Source organism: Artemia sp. Qi Xiang Cuo, chromosome 3, assembly GCF_049724085.1.
Source record: "Artemia sp. Qi Xiang Cuo chromosome 3, ASM4972408v1, whole genome shotgun sequence".
In the NCBI taxonomy this organism is placed as follows: Eukaryota; Metazoa; Arthropoda; class Branchiopoda; order Anostraca; family Artemiidae; genus Artemia; species Artemia sp. Qi Xiang Cuo.
Genome location: NC_142796.1, coordinates 81,527,366 through 81,545,034, shown reverse-complemented (window position 1 = coordinate 81,545,034; position 17,669 = coordinate 81,527,366). Strand labels below are relative to the sequence as shown.

General features: G+C 35.8%; 1 protein-coding gene across 6 annotated transcripts in view; it reads right to left on the bottom strand.

Annotated features, from left to right (window-relative positions):
* Positions 1-17,669, bottom strand: part of LOC148954615 (uncharacterized) — a 276,074-nt gene that overhangs the window by 12,391 nt on the left and 246,014 nt on the right. For all 6 annotated transcript variants that reach the window (XM_089087172.1, XM_089087166.1, XM_089087168.1 and 3 more), the window contains exons 6-7: positions 11,683-11,818; positions 5,913-6,154 (exon numbers count right to left, since the gene is read on the bottom strand). In XM_089087172.1, the coding sequence (XP_088943298.1) occupies positions 5,913-6,154; positions 11,683-11,818 (378 nt within the window). The remainder of the gene's footprint in view (positions 1-5,912; positions 6,155-11,682; positions 11,819-17,669) is intronic.

Here is a 17,669-nt window from a genome sequence, read left to right as displayed (position 1 = left end):
CTTACGGCAGTGACACTGATCCAAAATGAGGAACCTTAAATAAAGACATATTCTATTATAAGTGTCAAAAGACTCATTCGTAACGAGATTAAGATGTTACTGGTATTTTAGCTAACTCCAGACCCATTCCCAACAAGCTGTATCTGACTGGCTTTTCACCACAAGGTTAAGCTACGCTGTTGCAGCTAGGTTTAATGTCTCATTCCTTAATGAAAAAAGGAAAGTTTCGTAACATCTCTACCACATATTTTTCTATACAGCTAAGGATTGATGATGAAGCTCTCTGATTGGCTGGCATTAGCTAAGATTCGTAAAATTTCAAATAAATTGAACTTCTGATTTGGGTTGGCCAAATCTACATCTTGCTCCGATACTACTTCTTCATATTACCGCGTTTCAGAGGCTGCGTTCCAAGTCTTCCCGTCGTAAGGTCTATTCCAACGAGGAATTGTACCTCCTAAAGTAAATACAGCCAGTAAAATGACACGGATTTGTGTTGCGTTGGCCCAAGTTATTTTTGAGCTGCGACTAGTTGTTTCTTGTGGTAATAGTGTTTTTCTCACTGTCCATGAAACATTTTCCAAAACACTTTCGCGAAAGTATGAAGCCTGGAAAATGGAGAAAGATTACTACTACGATACTACTTCTTCATATTATTTCTTGATATTACCCCTTCATAATACTTCTTCTACTACGTCCACACTACTTCTTAATGCTACCTCTTCAAACTGCTTCTTCATATTACTTCTTAATATAACTTCTTGACACTACTTCTTCGTACAACTTCTTCATTTTATTTTTCTTACTACTTCTTGATACTGCCTCGTCACACTACTTCTTCATGCTACTTTTTCATACTGCTTCTTGATGTTAACTCTTCATACAACGTCTTCAACCTACTTCTGCATACTATTTTTTCATACCACATCTTCATACTACCTCTTCGTAATGCTCTTTCATACCACATCTTCATAATACTTCTTCTTATTACCTCTTCCATACTATTTCTTCAAACTACTTTCTCTCACTGCTTCTTCATGCTACCTTTTTATACTGCTTCTTCATATTACCTCTTAATGCAACTTCTTCATATTACCTCTTCATCCAACTTTTATAAACTACCTCTTTGTACTACTTTTTCGAACCATATCTTCATACTACATTTCATCCTACTTCTTCATGCTTTCCCCTACCTTATCTTCAAAAGTATGAAGATAAATTATACAAAACTAAATCTTGTGATGAATAAGTCTGGTGTTAGCTATACCTCATGATGAATGACCCTTGAGCACCTACAGCATAAAATCTAAAACGACTGGTGATGATAATGATGATGAGATTTAGTCCTCCTTCTCACTGATGTGACTTGAGAGCCATGCACTTCATATAGACATTAGGCTATAGAAATAAAATCTATCTATCTATCTATCTCTCTATCTATCTATCCAGGGAGTTATTTATTGAACGACAAGAAACAACATTTGCAAAGAGTCAAGCAGCACGCCTTTTAAACTTGGTTGACTACGAAAGTTTTAATCAGTCAAGGCCAAGAAGAATACTAGAACCATATCGTTTATCCTCCAAGCAGTCCTACCCTTTGTCTGTTTAACATCTCCATGGGATCAGTCTTGGTTTTAGAGTTGTAATAATGCTGGATAGCTATTGAGGAAACATGAAAGACAATTGAAATATGAACTCGCTTAGCAACCTAACAGTTCATTAGACAGTTCAAAACTATTAGACATTTCACAGACGACACTTGACATTTATATTGACATTGAGAAATAATCCGCTAAGAGAAGTGCAAAGTTTCGTAATTTAATAATGGATGTTTATCAGAACTATGAAAAGACTTGAAACATCCAAGTTCAAAGCACTTCTGTCGTTTTAGGAGTACGTAATTCAATAATGCTTTGCAATTCTACCAGGTTAATCTTATATCTTTAAACGAGCAACAATTGTAATATATACAAGGACGTATCCAGGAAAGAAGAAGGGGGGGGGAGCTACCGGGTTCAATCCTACCTACCGAAATTTTTGTCCGGCTCATAAAAACATAACAAAAATGCATATAAACAAATTTTTAATCTGATTTTAAAGTTGTTTTTCTTTTTACCCCCCCCCCCAAAAAAAAAAAATCCTCAATACGTCCTTGTATATATATATATATATATATATATATATATATATATATATATATATATATATATATATATATATATATATATATATATATATATATATATATATATATATATATATATATATATATATATAAATGAAAAATTTTGTAACTCCTGAGATGTGAGAGAAGACCTGTTTTGTGAGGAATAATTCGTAACACCACTTATAGGATTAAAAAATAATAAGGCCCCAGGTGCTGTTGGGGCGGTAAATGAGTTTCTTAAATACGGTAGCTCTGAGGATAGATATAAGTTACAGAAGATTATGAATATGATTTTCGAAATAGGCGAAGTACCTAACGATTTCAGGAAGACCTTAATTAAGCCACTTTATAAGAAAGGTGATAAAAGTTATTGTGATCACTATCTAGGCATCAGGTTGGTCTCTGTATGTAGCAAAGTACTTAGTAATATAATACTTTTTAGACTGAGAGATGCCGAAGACAAAGTTTTAAGAGAAGAACAGTGCGGTTTTAGAAAAGGTAGAGGATGCGTCAACCAAATTTTCACTCTTAGGTTAATAACTGAGAAGTGCCTGAATTGTCAAATACCTTTAGTCCTCAGTATTATAGATTATGAGCAAGCGTTCGATTCTGTTGACAGAAGAGCTTTAGTAAAGGTTTTATCCTTGTTTGGTATACCAGACAAAAACATTAAAGTGATTAGTGCTATGTACGAGAATAACTCTGCTGCGGTTAAGGTAGGAAATAAGGCTAGCAGCTGGTTCTGTATTAAATCAGGAGTTAAGCAGGGTTGGGTTCTATTCCCCTTTATATGGATTATTTTGAAGGACTCTGTGTTAAGGAGCATAGGAAAGGCAATTGGAGACCACGAAATCAAATGGAAAGGAAAAAGTCTCCTGGACTTAGATTATGTTGAGGATTTAAGCATTCTAGATGGAAGATTGAATCAAATGAATTTGGTTTGAGAGGTTTTGCATGTTTAAGGAGCTTGAGTTGCCTTGAAAATTAATGCTAAGAAGACTGCATCATCACGACTGAAAGCAAGTAAAGGAAACGACATGGCGCAGAACATCGAAAAGATTGATCTGGTGTACATTTTTCTTTAACGTGGAAGCAACGTTAGCAAAGATGGTGGGAGCAATTAAAATATTAGAAATAAACTATCCACGGCCCAGGGTGTTTTTTCACAGTTAAAAAAAGTTTTGGAAGAATAGGAAAATAAGTCTGCAAACCAAGATTAGAATATTAGAAGCTATAGTGATGACAGTGGCCAAATATGGCTCTAAAGCATGGGCGCTCAGAAAAGCGGATGAAGATTTGCTAGATGTTTACCAGAGAAATTGCTTAAGGATTGTTCTTGGTACCCGGCTGACTGACAGTATTTCAAACAATATGCTATACGAAAAATGTTGTTCAATACGGCTCTCTAAGGCTATAATGAAATAAAGGCTCAGCTGGCTAGGGCACGTTGTGCGGATAAAGGATGACAGATTGCCGAAGATTATTCTTTTCGGCCAATCATCTAGGGCTAAACGGAAAGCAGGTCGTCCTCATCTGGGGTGGAAGGACGTAATAAGGAAAGACTTAAAGGAAATGGAAAATTCCTGGGTGGATGTAAAAAGGGAGGCTTTAAATAGATTGGGATGGAGGAGGAGCGTGCGTAGCTGTGTTGACCTCAGGCGGATTGGTGCTGCGGTGAGTTGTTAGTAGTATATATATATATATATATATATATATATATATATATATATATATATATATATATATATATATATATATATATATATATATATATATATATATATATAATACTTACACGGAAATATGACGGATTTTTCAATAATTTTTAATAATAATAATAATTTTATTTTTCTATGATTCTTTAACGTTACTGTTCTGCAGCATATATAGTAGGTCGCGCCATGTTGAAGATTTTTTTTTTCTTTTTTGCACATATATTATACAAATTAAATGGTGCTGTCTTAACTTATCGCTGTCTTAACTTAAATCGCTTCTTAACTCATCCCCTTCGGCTCCCACCTTGGACCCGAAAATCGTTTGCGTTTATTTGTTATAGTATAATTGATTCATGTATTGCCGTATTAATAAGTATTGTGAATTTTAACGATTAATTTGTCACGCGACTGGAGCTATATCTTGCAGTGGTAAGATAGTGGGCACATTAGATAGTAAATGTTTGTGTTTATACTCGTTCGCTTAGGTCTTTTTCTTTTTATTATGGTTTCTTTCGTGTATTTGCTTGTCTTCTATTTTGTGAAGTGTCTAATTGCTGTCTTTATTATTTTATTATTTTGTCTTCTTTTACTATATTTTGTTTCATATATATATATATATATATATATATATATATATATATATATATATATATATATATATTTTCTGTAACAAACAGAAAAAATACTATTCCATTTCAACATATCGCTATATTAGTTGATACAGAGCTTACTTTTGGGCTGGATTATAAAATTCTAGTAGTCTCCCGCAGAAATCTATACGAGTGTCGTACGTAAAATACTCTCTGTCATGTTCACTAAAGTCTTCTTTATCTTTTGCTTCGATTCTCTAGTAGTGAGCTACCTATTCACAACCCCCTGGGGCATGGGAAATCCCCCTGGCTTTGATAAGCAGACACATCTACTGCGATAACTAATAAAAAGTTATATGAGCTTCATTCTTAAAATGGGCTGAACTAATCTAACCTTATTAAGCTAAACTGAACTAAAACTTAAACTGAACTCATCTATTGAATAGTTTAGTCCGTTTGTCCCAATCTTATGTGATCATCAATATGCTTAAGACCTGTTTTATTAAGAAAGCGTCACTCCAGGTCATTCCTCACTTTCTACATTTTATTAAGAAATGAGTTCTATTAAGAAAGTCAACTAGGTAACCCTATTTAACTAAACAGGTAAATGCAAACCTTTTTTTGTTTTATAGGATTCCTTTCCTGTCCAGCCATGTTACGGAACTGGTATTTTAGTGGCGTCACTTCACAAAAATTGGGGGGGGGGGCAAAATTCATTTTTCAAGATCTAGGCGAGGAAGGGGTAATTTTTAAAATTTTCTTTTATGAAAATGCCCTTAAAAAGGTATTCTTCAATGAGACTACCGAAAAAGCTGTTTTTCTAAATTCTGGGGGGGGGGGAGGGAAATGCCTTATATCCAGTTTTCTGTCGTGTATAATCAGTTGGAAAATTGTTCTTTTGTTATCAATTTTTTGTTGCTGCATCACCTATGGATTGTTCGGGGTACTCCTCTGACTGACCGTATTTCAAACAGTAGGCTGCACGAAAAGTATGGTTCAATCCCACTGTATAGGACTATAATGACAGAAAGGTTGAGATGGCTAGGGCAAGTTCTGCGGATGAAGGATGACAGATTTCCAAAGATTCTTCTTTTTAGCCAACCGTCTAGGGCTAAACGGAAAGCAGGTTGGCCGCAGTTGGGGTGGGAGGATATCATAAAGAAAGATTTAAGGGAAACAGGAACTTCCTGGGAGGGTGTAAAGAGGGAGGCTCTGAATAGATTGGCATGAAGGAGGAGCGTGCGTAGCTGTGTTGGCCTTAGGCGACTTGCGGCTGCGGTGAATTGTTAGTAGTAGTAGTAGTAGCATCTCCAATACCTTAACAAACGTCTTTTGTATAACTAGCTGCCAATAATGCTGGAAATAACCCAACACCACACATATTTGCTGTCTGTTTGCAAACGCTGCCAAAAAGTGGACTGAACATAAAAAAAGACTTACAACAGTAGTAAATCCAGGATGTGAAATTTGAGGTATATATTCTAATCGGGAGCCACATTCAGCTACTTCAAAGGGTTCTCTAACAATACATTCCGAGCTTTCTTTAGTAGGGCAACTGTGATAGTTCGACAAAACTATTGGCACCCTATTTTCCTGTGGCAGGTTAGTTCGTAATTGACTCTGATTATCTAAGTTATAGCTCTGAACATTTATATCCTCAGGATCGCTGATATCTCCTCGTTCTAGAAAAAAGAGGTCATTGTGTTCATGACAAACCATACAAATGTAACAAGCTCTCACTCTCTCTCTCTCTCTTTCTCGCTCTCTCTGGGCATTTCCTAGAAATTAAAAAAATTAAAAAAAAAAAATTATAGTCTAACTAGTGGCAGCAAAGCCTGTGTGAAAATATACATAAAAACACAAAGAATAAATGTAGCGCAACTTTTTTTTGTGAGAACTGAAGATTTTGTTTGCCCCCCCCCCCCCCTCACAACACTATTTCTGAAAGTTTATTGTGCTTCTATATATGAGGCAAAACATGATCTATTGGTTAAAACTAAAAATTTAGAAATAATCCCGAAGAGAAAAGACCCCCCCCCCCTTTTTAAAGAGAGACTGGTACAAAAATATAAAAATGATCATGTACAGCGCAGCTTCACCAAAACAATAATTTTGGGAATACTCAAAAAGAGAAAAGATCCTCCATCCCTACTTTTTTGAAGCAAAGGCAATAAAAAAATATAAAAATATACCCACAAAATAAAATACACAAAGATATAGATTTGAAAATACTTGCAAAGATAAAAGATCCCCAACCCTCTTTTACCTGAATTTTTATCCATCCGCTGGCGAAACATGGTCTGATATCAATTCTTCTCCACAAATACAACTTTAAACCAAAAAGGAATAGTCAATGTTTATTTTTTGCCGATTAAAAAAAAGTGGAATATCGAGCTCGAACACGTAACCTCGAAGTTAGGTGCTACCAGGTGAAGCTTGCCGGGTCTGTTACCTGGTTTTATTAATATACTGCATTATTATATTAATATATATTGTGTATTTTGTATTAATATATACAAATAAAAGAATTATCAATAAAAACATCTCTAAATGTTGGACATTTTCTCCATCAGATGACTGGTGTATTATAATGAAAATGAGTAGTGAATTTTTTATTTGAATTTTCTCTATTGTTTGTTTTGACGACTAGATTAAATTGTCAGTTTTCATTCATTATTGAAAAACTACCAATTAAAATATATGGTTGAGATTAGGAGTATGTTGGAAAACAGACTAGAACTTAACAAAACAATATTTATTGCTGGAATTCTGGCATCATGAAAAAAAAACAACAACAACATAAAATGAAGAGTGATATTAAACCAAGTATCTTTAAAATATGTTAATTAAATATTATAGCTGAAATACATTTAGAAAAATTAATTGAGATATAAAAAAAATGGCGGTTGAATATTATAGGCAGCGCAGTATATTAAACAGACAATCCACTGTAATTCTTTTTTGTTCAGTAAAGTGCATATTATGTTCTGGTCTTAAGTTATTTTTTGTAACTTCTGTTCGTTTAGAGTTTCATTTATTTATTGATGGTGATTTGTGGTAGTTTTACGCTTGAAAGATTATTTGACTTAATTTCTGCTGATATTTCGTTTAATGGAGCTCTTTACTTTCTTTGAAACACTTGTTTTGTGGAAACAGTTTTTTAACTTTGAAAAAAGCCGACAATTTAACATTTTAAATAGATGGCGTTTGATCACCTTCTCTATTGTTCAAAAACCAAAATATATCATTCTCAGACGTGTTTCCATTTGCGTTTTACGCACAATCCAGAAAAGAAATCAACCAGCCATCATATTTGCTTAGTCATTGGACAATTTTTCAGTGAGGTGCTAATGAAAATGTGGCAAAAACTAGGTTTTGACGGGAGTCAAGATGTGCATTGTTGAGATTCCACGTCCATACGTTCGACCACGTCCATGGCCATCCACCGGATTCCAAGTCTACCCAGCGAAAAAAATGTTATCAAACGAGATGAATTAAGTTTGGTTTCTGTTTAAGATCAGAGGCTAGAAATTCGCTTCTCCGGTCATGAAAATCTTGTTTATAATAAATTCTCAAAGCTCAGTGAACTGATTTATCTCAGATTCACGAATCAAATGATAAAAGTATCTTGTCCTCTCGGTGCAACTTGCAGCTATTTACTACACCATTTATTTGTGTATCTATCTTATTAAACGATAATTGCATTATATATATATACATATACATAACGGCAATATATTTTTTTTCTGGAAATTGGCATACCACTATATTCCGGTGTGAGTAAAACGATTTCGATATGTCAAGTCTTTGGGAGAACTCATTTTCCCCTTCCAGTTCCCTTTCATTAATCGTCTGCTGACTGAGATTAGAGACCCTCTGAACATTTAAAATCTAGAGCACCAATAGGAGTTTCCAAACGCGCTTCGTTGGTTGACAAATCATTTGCTTCCGAGCTTTTCGAGAAAGACCTTGCCGTTTGATAGTGAGTGAATTTTGGATTCTTATTTGCTTTGCATCAAATGGCCCGTATTATGGCAGAAAAATTACAATAATAATTTGTATTATCGGGTCCGATCTTCGCTCGGACATTACTGATCGTTAAACAAGGTCGGTGGTAATAAGATAGTTGTTAGTTTTTCAATGTAAAAGAAACGGTCTAGATGGAACATGACTTAAGAAAATTCGTTTAAGGCTTTAATTAATTGTGTAAAAACATTTTTGATAAAATTGAGTCATGAATACCCAGACTTCCAACACCCTAATGGTTTTACTTTCCGAGCCAAGTTCGGTCACTTGTACTTATAGATAAATCTGAAATTAATTAGATATGGCTATTGCAGATTTATATACAGAATAATCTGTACATTTGTAACAGACTACAGCTTGTCACAAAATTCTATGTTACAGTGGGTGCAAAAATCTTAGAGATTATATTTTAGAAGTAGGTAATTTCTTAAGCCATATTTGATGAGATCCAGGTTTCATTATTAAACTAATTTGCATATTAAAGATTGATCTGTTTATTTACGACAAGTTTCAGTTTTTTGCAGTTTCATGTTTCAAAGGGAACATACGCCTTCAAGATTTTATTTTAACAATATTTTTTTTTAAATAATATTTGGAGAGTTTGGAGTGTATTGAGGGCGTATTGTCATCAAGAACGATATCCCAGGGTTAACCATCATCCAGGCTTCACTGTTAAGTCTCCTAGACTCAATATTATTAAAACCTCTCATTGAACTTGGTATTCATAATCTAAAGCAATAGACTCAACTTTGAGAAAAACTTCAGCTTATCATCCCTCAACCTGCCTCATTGCTTCAACTGCTTATCAATGTAAAGTTCTATATCCCTTGTTTTATCATTTTAATTACAGTTTTGCTTAATCTTAGCATGTTCCGCTCAGTTCCAAACTGAATAACTTATGGAGCCAGAAATCATCCCCCTGCTTATCATTGCTCCACCATACCTTAAAAATAGTATTGTAAATTTTTCTGTTAGTCATCTGCAGTGTTTCAGCTGTGAAGCAAATTTAAAATTATATATTTAGGGGACCATCTCCTCAGTCCTCCTTACTTAAGGAGCTTTGATGCCTCGAGGACGCTCATATAACAACGTTCAAATCGAAAATACATACGAAATTTTCGAAACTCTTCTCGTTTTGAAATATATGAAAATATATCAATAAAAATAGAGGGTTATAAATAGAAAAAGACGAAGGACACTTTTTGTGGATAAATAATCACAGATTACCATAGATCATCCTTTTCAGCAAACCATCAAGGGCGAAAGAAAAGCAGGTCGCTCCCGAAGGGGCTGGTAAGAGTTCGTAAGAAAGAATTTAAAGGAAATTGACACTTTTTTGTGATGGTACAAAGAGAGAAGCTTTGAATAAATTCGGATGGTGGAGGAACGTGCGCAACTGTGTTGGCCTCAAGCGGCTTAGTGCGGCAGTGAGTTACTAGTATTAGCAGTTCCATTGTCTTTAAGAACAGAATCCCTTTCCCATTATCCAACTTCTCGAGATCCTAAATACCCCGAAATTGTTTTACAGTTGGTGGCGACGAAGACCACATTTTCGTCTTGCTGAGGACGGTCCTTGGACATAGGGTCGAAATATTCATTCGGATTTATATCCACTGTCTTACAAAAAGATTTCCCTATTGTTCTTCGTGCTTTTGTTGTTTTTTTTTTACAATTGGTACCCCTGTTCTTAAGCAAAATATTGGAATGGGCTGTGGAGTTTCCGAAGAATCATAGACAGCCAACTCTTACACAAGATCCGGTATTCCATTATCTCAGAAAAAGTGATTTGAGCCTTTGGGGCGATCCATGGAAAATATCCAAATGTCAAAAACAGCATTGCGGTATCTTGCTGAATCACGGAAATTCATGGAATCACTTGTTGAAATCACCACTTGTTGAAATTTGAAGTGAATCAAGCCGAGTTTCTAAAGCAGTGGATTATTTATCTGCAGAACCATGGAAAATCACCATATATGGATAGGGACATTTCATCATCCAAATAAACAGTTTGAGTTGTTCACGTGAAAATGACCCCTTATGTGGAAAATGTTAGCCCTATTATCCAGATGAATAACGACAACTTAAATCCAATCTCTTGGGAAGTCGATTGATCATCTGGAAAGCAACACAGAATCACCTCTTGCGTGGAATAGAAAGTTACGAGATCTGATTTTGTTCGAGAAAGAGCGGTTTTCATTGGCTGTCAGCGATGCTTTGATTAAAGGCATGCAATACTACTTTTCCTTTCAATAATTTTACGTCATTGGAAAACGCTCCTGGTTAGTCGAAAGTAATATCATGTGGTAATTCTCATCCAATCAAAGACCATCCCACATTGCTGTTGGTTCAAATTTCAGACACGATGGCACAGTTCATAATAGCTGCCGTACATTCGCGTCCGCTGCATGCGCTATATCCGTATATGCGCATTACGTTGATACACATCCATGTAAGATCCATTATCCCGTTGATCCGTCGTCATATGTACAACCGGTATTTTTAGGCAGAACTGAAATTTACGTCGTATGTTGTTGGAATAATACCTATCCACTTTCTACCGTTATTTTTTTTATAGTTAACCTTATTTAGTTTGTTCTTTTTTCGAACTTAGCAATTAAATTAAAATATCAGTATGTAATGGAAATTGTGAAGACTAAGGTGATTTCCGCATTCGGATTTTACTAGAGAAAGGGCGATTTTCATTGGCAGTCAATGATGCTTTTACTAAAGGCATAAAATACTACTTTCCCTTCCAATAATGTTATGTCAGCGGAAAACGCCTCTGACTAGTCGAGAGTAATATCATGCGATTATTTTCATCCGATCAAAGACCATCCCACGCTACTGTTGGTTCAAATTCGAGACAAATTGTACAATTCCTACCATACATGCACAATACATGGTTGCACATCCACATAAGACCTATTATCCCGTCAATCCAACATCATATTTTCAACCAGGATTTTTAGGCAGAACTAAAGTTAACGTCATACGTTGATACAAAAATAACCATTCAAACCTAGTTTGTACACATCAAATCGAAATTAAAACATTCATTATTTTTATTACGAACGTTTCTCCAGTAAAAGAATAAATAACGTCAAAAGAGTAAATAACGTCAAAAGAAATTCAAATATTTTTTAGCAAAAAGAAGGCAGTACTTGCTTATGCCATAGTTAAATACCTGATGCTGTGGCCGTGGTTCGACTTTCCCTGTCGTCTTCAAGATACAGATCTTTTTGCTCAAAATAAACACCCAAGGTTCTCCACGGGTCTCCAAATATTTGATCTGACGGACTAGATTCGTTTTTGACTTCAATCTAAATAACACAAAAACATTACTTTGTAAAAGTTTATTAAACCTATATAAAGGAAGACGGATGGGATAGCGATAGTGACGATTCTGGCCTCTCTTACACCCGGGGCAAAATGTTGATTAGTGCCCCTTCCCCATGTCTCCCAAAATTTTTAGGCCAAATTTTAACAAAGTTTTCATTTATTAACAACATTTTGCCAACTGCACCCTCTACTATATTTTTTATAAAATAAAATGTCAAAATGATTATAACCCTTAGATTATTTATTTAAAGTTTTGCGTCCCTAACATTTCTGTGCCAGGACAAGTGCCCCTCTGTCTCCCCTTTAAAACTATCGTTGGATAGTAAACTGTCCCATAAAGAATAACGAAGAAGACCACACTGCTTTTCCATCGTGCAAACAAAAACAGGTAAAAAATTAAGGAATTAATCCAGAACTGTGACCTTTCTTATTCATAAATGAATATTTCGGCTTTATATCAAAGGGCCGTCCTCAGCAAAGCACATATAAAAAATCAAAACAGTCCTAAAATCATTACCTCAAGGAAGTTCAACCAGGACTGAAGAAAACTAGCATGTTTTCAGTGCTATTCTCGCTTTTTGGCAAACCCAAAAGGTCTTTTTGATTCAGGTTCATTGGTATTAGCTATTGGATTCATGTTCATTAGGTTTTGTATTGTAATTGTTGAATCATTTTTAATTAAATTTGCATACAATGCGTTGAGTGAATACTCCCCCAAATCCCTATTAGAGAAATATTATCATTTATCTTAAGTTTAATTTCTATTGGAAAACTGGAATCTTCGTCTGTACTGGAATTGGGATCATCCCCGAATGGAGTAGGAAGATGTCCTAAGGAAATATTTAAGGGAAAAGGGAACTTCCTGGGAGAGTGTAAAGAGGGATGCTTTGAATAGATTGGGATGGAGAAGGAGTGTGCGTAGCTATGTTGGGCTCATGCGGCTTAAGGCTGCAGTGAGTTGTTAGTAGTAGTAATAATAATAATTTCTATTGCCTCCCGGATTGCCTCTCCATAAACTGTTTAAGAGATCTTTTTATTCAAAATTGGAAGTCGAAAGTTTTCTAGGAATCTAATGAAGCAGGCTTCACTATCTGGCTTGCTAGCTGACTTAACCCCCTCCCGAACATTTAGATTGTGCCCGTCAGGTGCAGGTAGGTTCTAGACTTACAGTTCCAACTACTCACATTTTAGGGAGGGATGGAGTACAAATCCTTAATTTGCCTATTTTCAAGAAAATGAACAATTAAGCAGAAAATCTTAAGAGACTATTTAAAATAGAAATTTTGACCAAAGTCTTGCGACCCTGAGACATAGAAATCTTAGATATATATGGGTCAAAAGATGTTGGTTCAAGGTTCGTTTTTAAAATGTTAGACATAAGGAATAAAACTTTATTATGAACAATTTCGTCAGCCATCAAAACAGGCAGCCTAAAAAGAAAAGACCTCTACAGACACACCCAATACCGTAGAAGCATCCAGATAAAAAAAAATTGGCTGTCTTCCTATACATTTTGCCTAGAAGTAATACTTCCACAAGATTCTTGCCAAAACAGAAGGCACAGTTTGGTTTTTTGTTCAGTTTAAAGAAAAGAAAATTATACTCTGCATGCAGTGACATAAAGCTATGCATTGCTAAATTTTATGGTTGTCATTGACACAATTCCCAAGAGACAGGCACAGGCTTAAACAGGGGCTTTTACATCAACACAGTAGAGAGCAGTTCAACTTTCATTCAGCAGTCATGAGGCTAAAATTGCAATGCCAGAGCCGTAGAGTAAAAAGCGTTTGCTTTCGATTTTTGCTTATTTACTGAAGTGTTAATTCAGGTTGTATGCTCATTTATGAAAGTTGTTTTCTTCTAGCTCTAGTAGCTTTTAAGATAGTGAAAAGCCCTAGACTTTAATTTGCTATATATTTAATGGATACGAATAAATCATATAGAAAATAAGAAATATACCACTTAGTTTTGCATTCAATGCTATTCCCATATATAATAGTTATATCCACCACAATTGTATCTCCCCCCCCCCTCCCCGTGGAGTCATGTATATAGCCCTTTTTATGGAAAAAAGTTTGCTTATCTAATAGATTTGCATACATTTTTCGGTTATTTCTCATCAACAGTTGGTTCATAATGCAAAATAAAGCCAGTTTAAAAAAAAGAATACAACAAAAACAGTGGTAAAAGAGAGATCTAAATGGGCTAGTACCCGAAGGCTTTTATTTCTAGGCAAGATCCCGGTTCCTGTCGATGAGGCAAAAATTGCAATGCGAGTGTCTTAGAGAAAAGAGTAGTTTTTCGATTGTTCACTTTGAATTCATAGTCCTTAGACTTCGTTGAAAAAGAGACAATTTAATAGGTGTCTCGAAGAACTCAATTATCATTAATATAATTATTTCCAGACAATAATACAAGATAACAACAAATATAGCCCCTAATATGTTCTTTAATACATAAAAGTGGCAAAGACGACAGTCAGTTCTGCATGTTTAGTCATAGCCCCTAGTATGCATTATAGCCCCTAATATTTTTCCACATTTCCTAATATTTTAAAAAAACTTTTTCCACAAAATAAGTTTTTCAAAGAAAAGTAAAGAACTCCATTAAACAAAAAATTAGCAAAAATAAAATCAAATAATCTAACAAGCGTGAAACTACCACAAATCAGCATCGATAAATAAATGAAACCCAAAACGAGCAGAAATTACAATAATTAAACGAGTCAAACTCAAAACAAGCAGAAATTAACATAAGTTGGGTGCAAAACCCCTATGCCTTCCCAAGGCCAGAAAAAAATTTGCACTTTACTGAAAAAATATAAATGTTTTTACTTTTATAGCTTTAATAAATCAAATAATATAAACATTTTGATTACTAAATATCAGTAAATGTATATTAAACTGACAATGCACATTCATTTGTATGAATGTTCTACTATTAAGAAGGGCACTAGCCCTTTGAATTTCCAATCGAATGAGCTTTTTTAGAAGTTTCTACGACAACGCCTTCTTTGAAAACCTTATATCCCCCCAGGGCATAACTTAAAACCCTTGCCCTGAGGGCTGTGGGGGAGCGTCCTCCTCAAAAACATATTATCTATCTGGAATCAACTACGCTGAACAAAATGGCTATCTCAAAATTTTGATTGGATGTGTTTGGGGAAATGATGGGCGAGGGGGGGGGGCCTAGTTGCCCTCCAATCACTTTTGATTATTAAAAAGGGCACTAGCCCTTTGAATTTCCAATCGAATGTGCCTTTTTTGAAGTTTCTACGACAACGCCTTCTATAAAAACCTTATATGCCCCTAGGACATAACTTAAAGCCCTTGCCCCGAGGGTAGTGGGGGAGTGTCCTTCTCAAAAACCTATTTTCTATCTGGAAATCAACTACGCTGAACAAAATGGCTATCTCAAAATTTTGATTGAACGTGCTTGTGGGAATAATGGGCGTGGGGGGGGGGGGCTAGTTGCCCTCCAATCACTTTTGACTATTAAAAAGGGTACTAACCCTTCGAATTTCCAATCGAATGAGCCTGTTTTGAAGTTTCTACGACAACGCCTTCTATAAAAACCTTATATGCCCCCCAGGGGATAACTTAAAACCATTGCCCTGAGGGTTGTGGGGGAGTGGTCCTTCTCAAAAACATATTTTCTATCTGGAAATCAACTACGCTGGACGTAATGGCTATCTCAAAATTCTGGTTGGATGTGTTTGGGGGAATGATGGGCGTGGGGGGGCTAGTTGCCTTCCAATCACTTTTGACTATTATAAAGGGCACTAGAATTCTCAATTTCCAATTGAATGAGCCCCTTTTGAGGTTTCTACAACGACCCCTTCCAAATGAAGTACCTTGCTCTAAAGGAAAGAAATAATATATAGTGTACTGTGCCAACATTGTCTTTGTATGCCCTCAGGGCATAAGTTAAAACCCTTGCCCCAAGGGTTGTGGGGGAGTGTCCTCCTCAAAAACATATTTTCTATCGGGAAATCAACTACGCTGAACAAATTAGCTATCTCAAAAATTTGATTGGATGTGTTTGGGGGAATGATGGGCGTGGGGGGGCGGGGCTGGTTGCCCACCAATCACTTTCGACTAGTAAAAAGGGCACTAGCCCTTTGAATTTCCAATTGAATGAGCCTGTTTTGAAGTTTTTACGACAACGCCTTCTATAAAGATCTTATATACCCCCAGGGCAAAACTTAAAACCTTTGCCCTGAGGGTTGTGGGGGAGTGTCCTCCTCGAAAACACATTTTCTATCTGGAAATCAACTACGCTGAACAAAATTGCTATCTCGAAATTTTGATTGGATGTCTTTGGGGGAATGATGGGCGTGGAGGGCTAGTTGCCCTCCAATCACTTTCGACTATTAAGAAGTGCCCTAGAACCCTCAATTTCCAATCTAATGAGCCTCTTTTGAAGTCTCTACGACGACCTCTTCCATAGGAAATGCCCTGCTCTAAAGGAATAAAATAATAAAGGGTACATTGTGCCAACATTGTTCTTATATGCCCTCAGGGCATAACTTAAAACCCTTGCCCCGAGGGTTGTGGGGGAGTGTTCTCCTCCAAGATATTTTCTATCTGGAAATCAACTACGTAGAACAAAATGGTTATCTCAAAATTTTGATTGGATGTGTTTGGGGGATTGATGGGCGTGGGGGAGGGGCTAGTTGCCCTCCAATAAGTTACGACTATTAAAAAGGGCACTAGCCACTCCAATTTCCAATCGAATGAGCCCTTTTCGAAGGTTTGTACGACAACTCCTTCGATACGAAGTGCCTGGGTATAGAGAAAAAAAAACACATTATGCCCACAACTTTCTTTACTTAGGCAGCGCTAGGGCGCTGCCTATGAAAAGCGGCAAAGATGACAGTCAGTTCTGCATGTTTAGTTATAGTCCCTGATATGTTTTTTTAATACATAAAAGCGGCAAAGACGACAGTCAGTTTTGCATGTTTAGTTATAGCCCCTAATATGTTTTTTAATACATAAAAGCGGCAAAGACGACAGTCAGTTCTGCACGTTTAGTTATAGCCCCTAACATGTTTTTTTAATACTTTAATTTCTAAGCAAGATCCCGGTTCCTGTCCATGAGGCAAAAATTGCAATGCGAGTGTCTTAGAGAAAAGAGTAGTTTTTCGATTGTTCGCTTTGAATTCATAGTCCTTAGACTTCGTTGAATAAGAGACAATTTAATAGGTGTCTCGAAAAACTCAATTATCATTAATATAATTATTTCCAGCCAATAATACAAGATAACAACCAATATAGCCCCTAATATGTTCTTTAATACATAAAAGTGGCAAAGACAACAGTCAGTTCTGCATGTTTAGTTATAGCCCCTAATATGTTTTTTAATAGATAAAAGCGGCAAAGACGACAGTCAGTTCTGCATGTTTTGTAATTTCCATGATTTGTTGCTCGACCATGGTTGCTTTTGGATGATACTTCGTAAGTAATCCAATTTTTTTTGTCGCTATAGTATCCATTAAGGTTGGAATGATGCAATATTTTAGCAACATCAATATATATTTTAGATCTAGTGGATCTTTTGCAGTCTTTCCAAAATAAGCAGAAATTTGTTTTAATAGAGAGGGATGTAAACATCAAATATTTTAGGTGCACACCCTTCCTCCTCCCTCCTCCTCAATTAGGTCCTCCCTCCTCCTCAATCTTCAATTATCTAATTGAATTGTTTTACAATTTTATCTAATTTTCATCCAAAGAAAGAGGGATCAAGTGTATGTGCCTATTACGGAATACTTCAAGCATCTTGGTGACAAGGAGGAAACTCAGAAGTTACAACATTACGCTGCCAAAAAGGAAA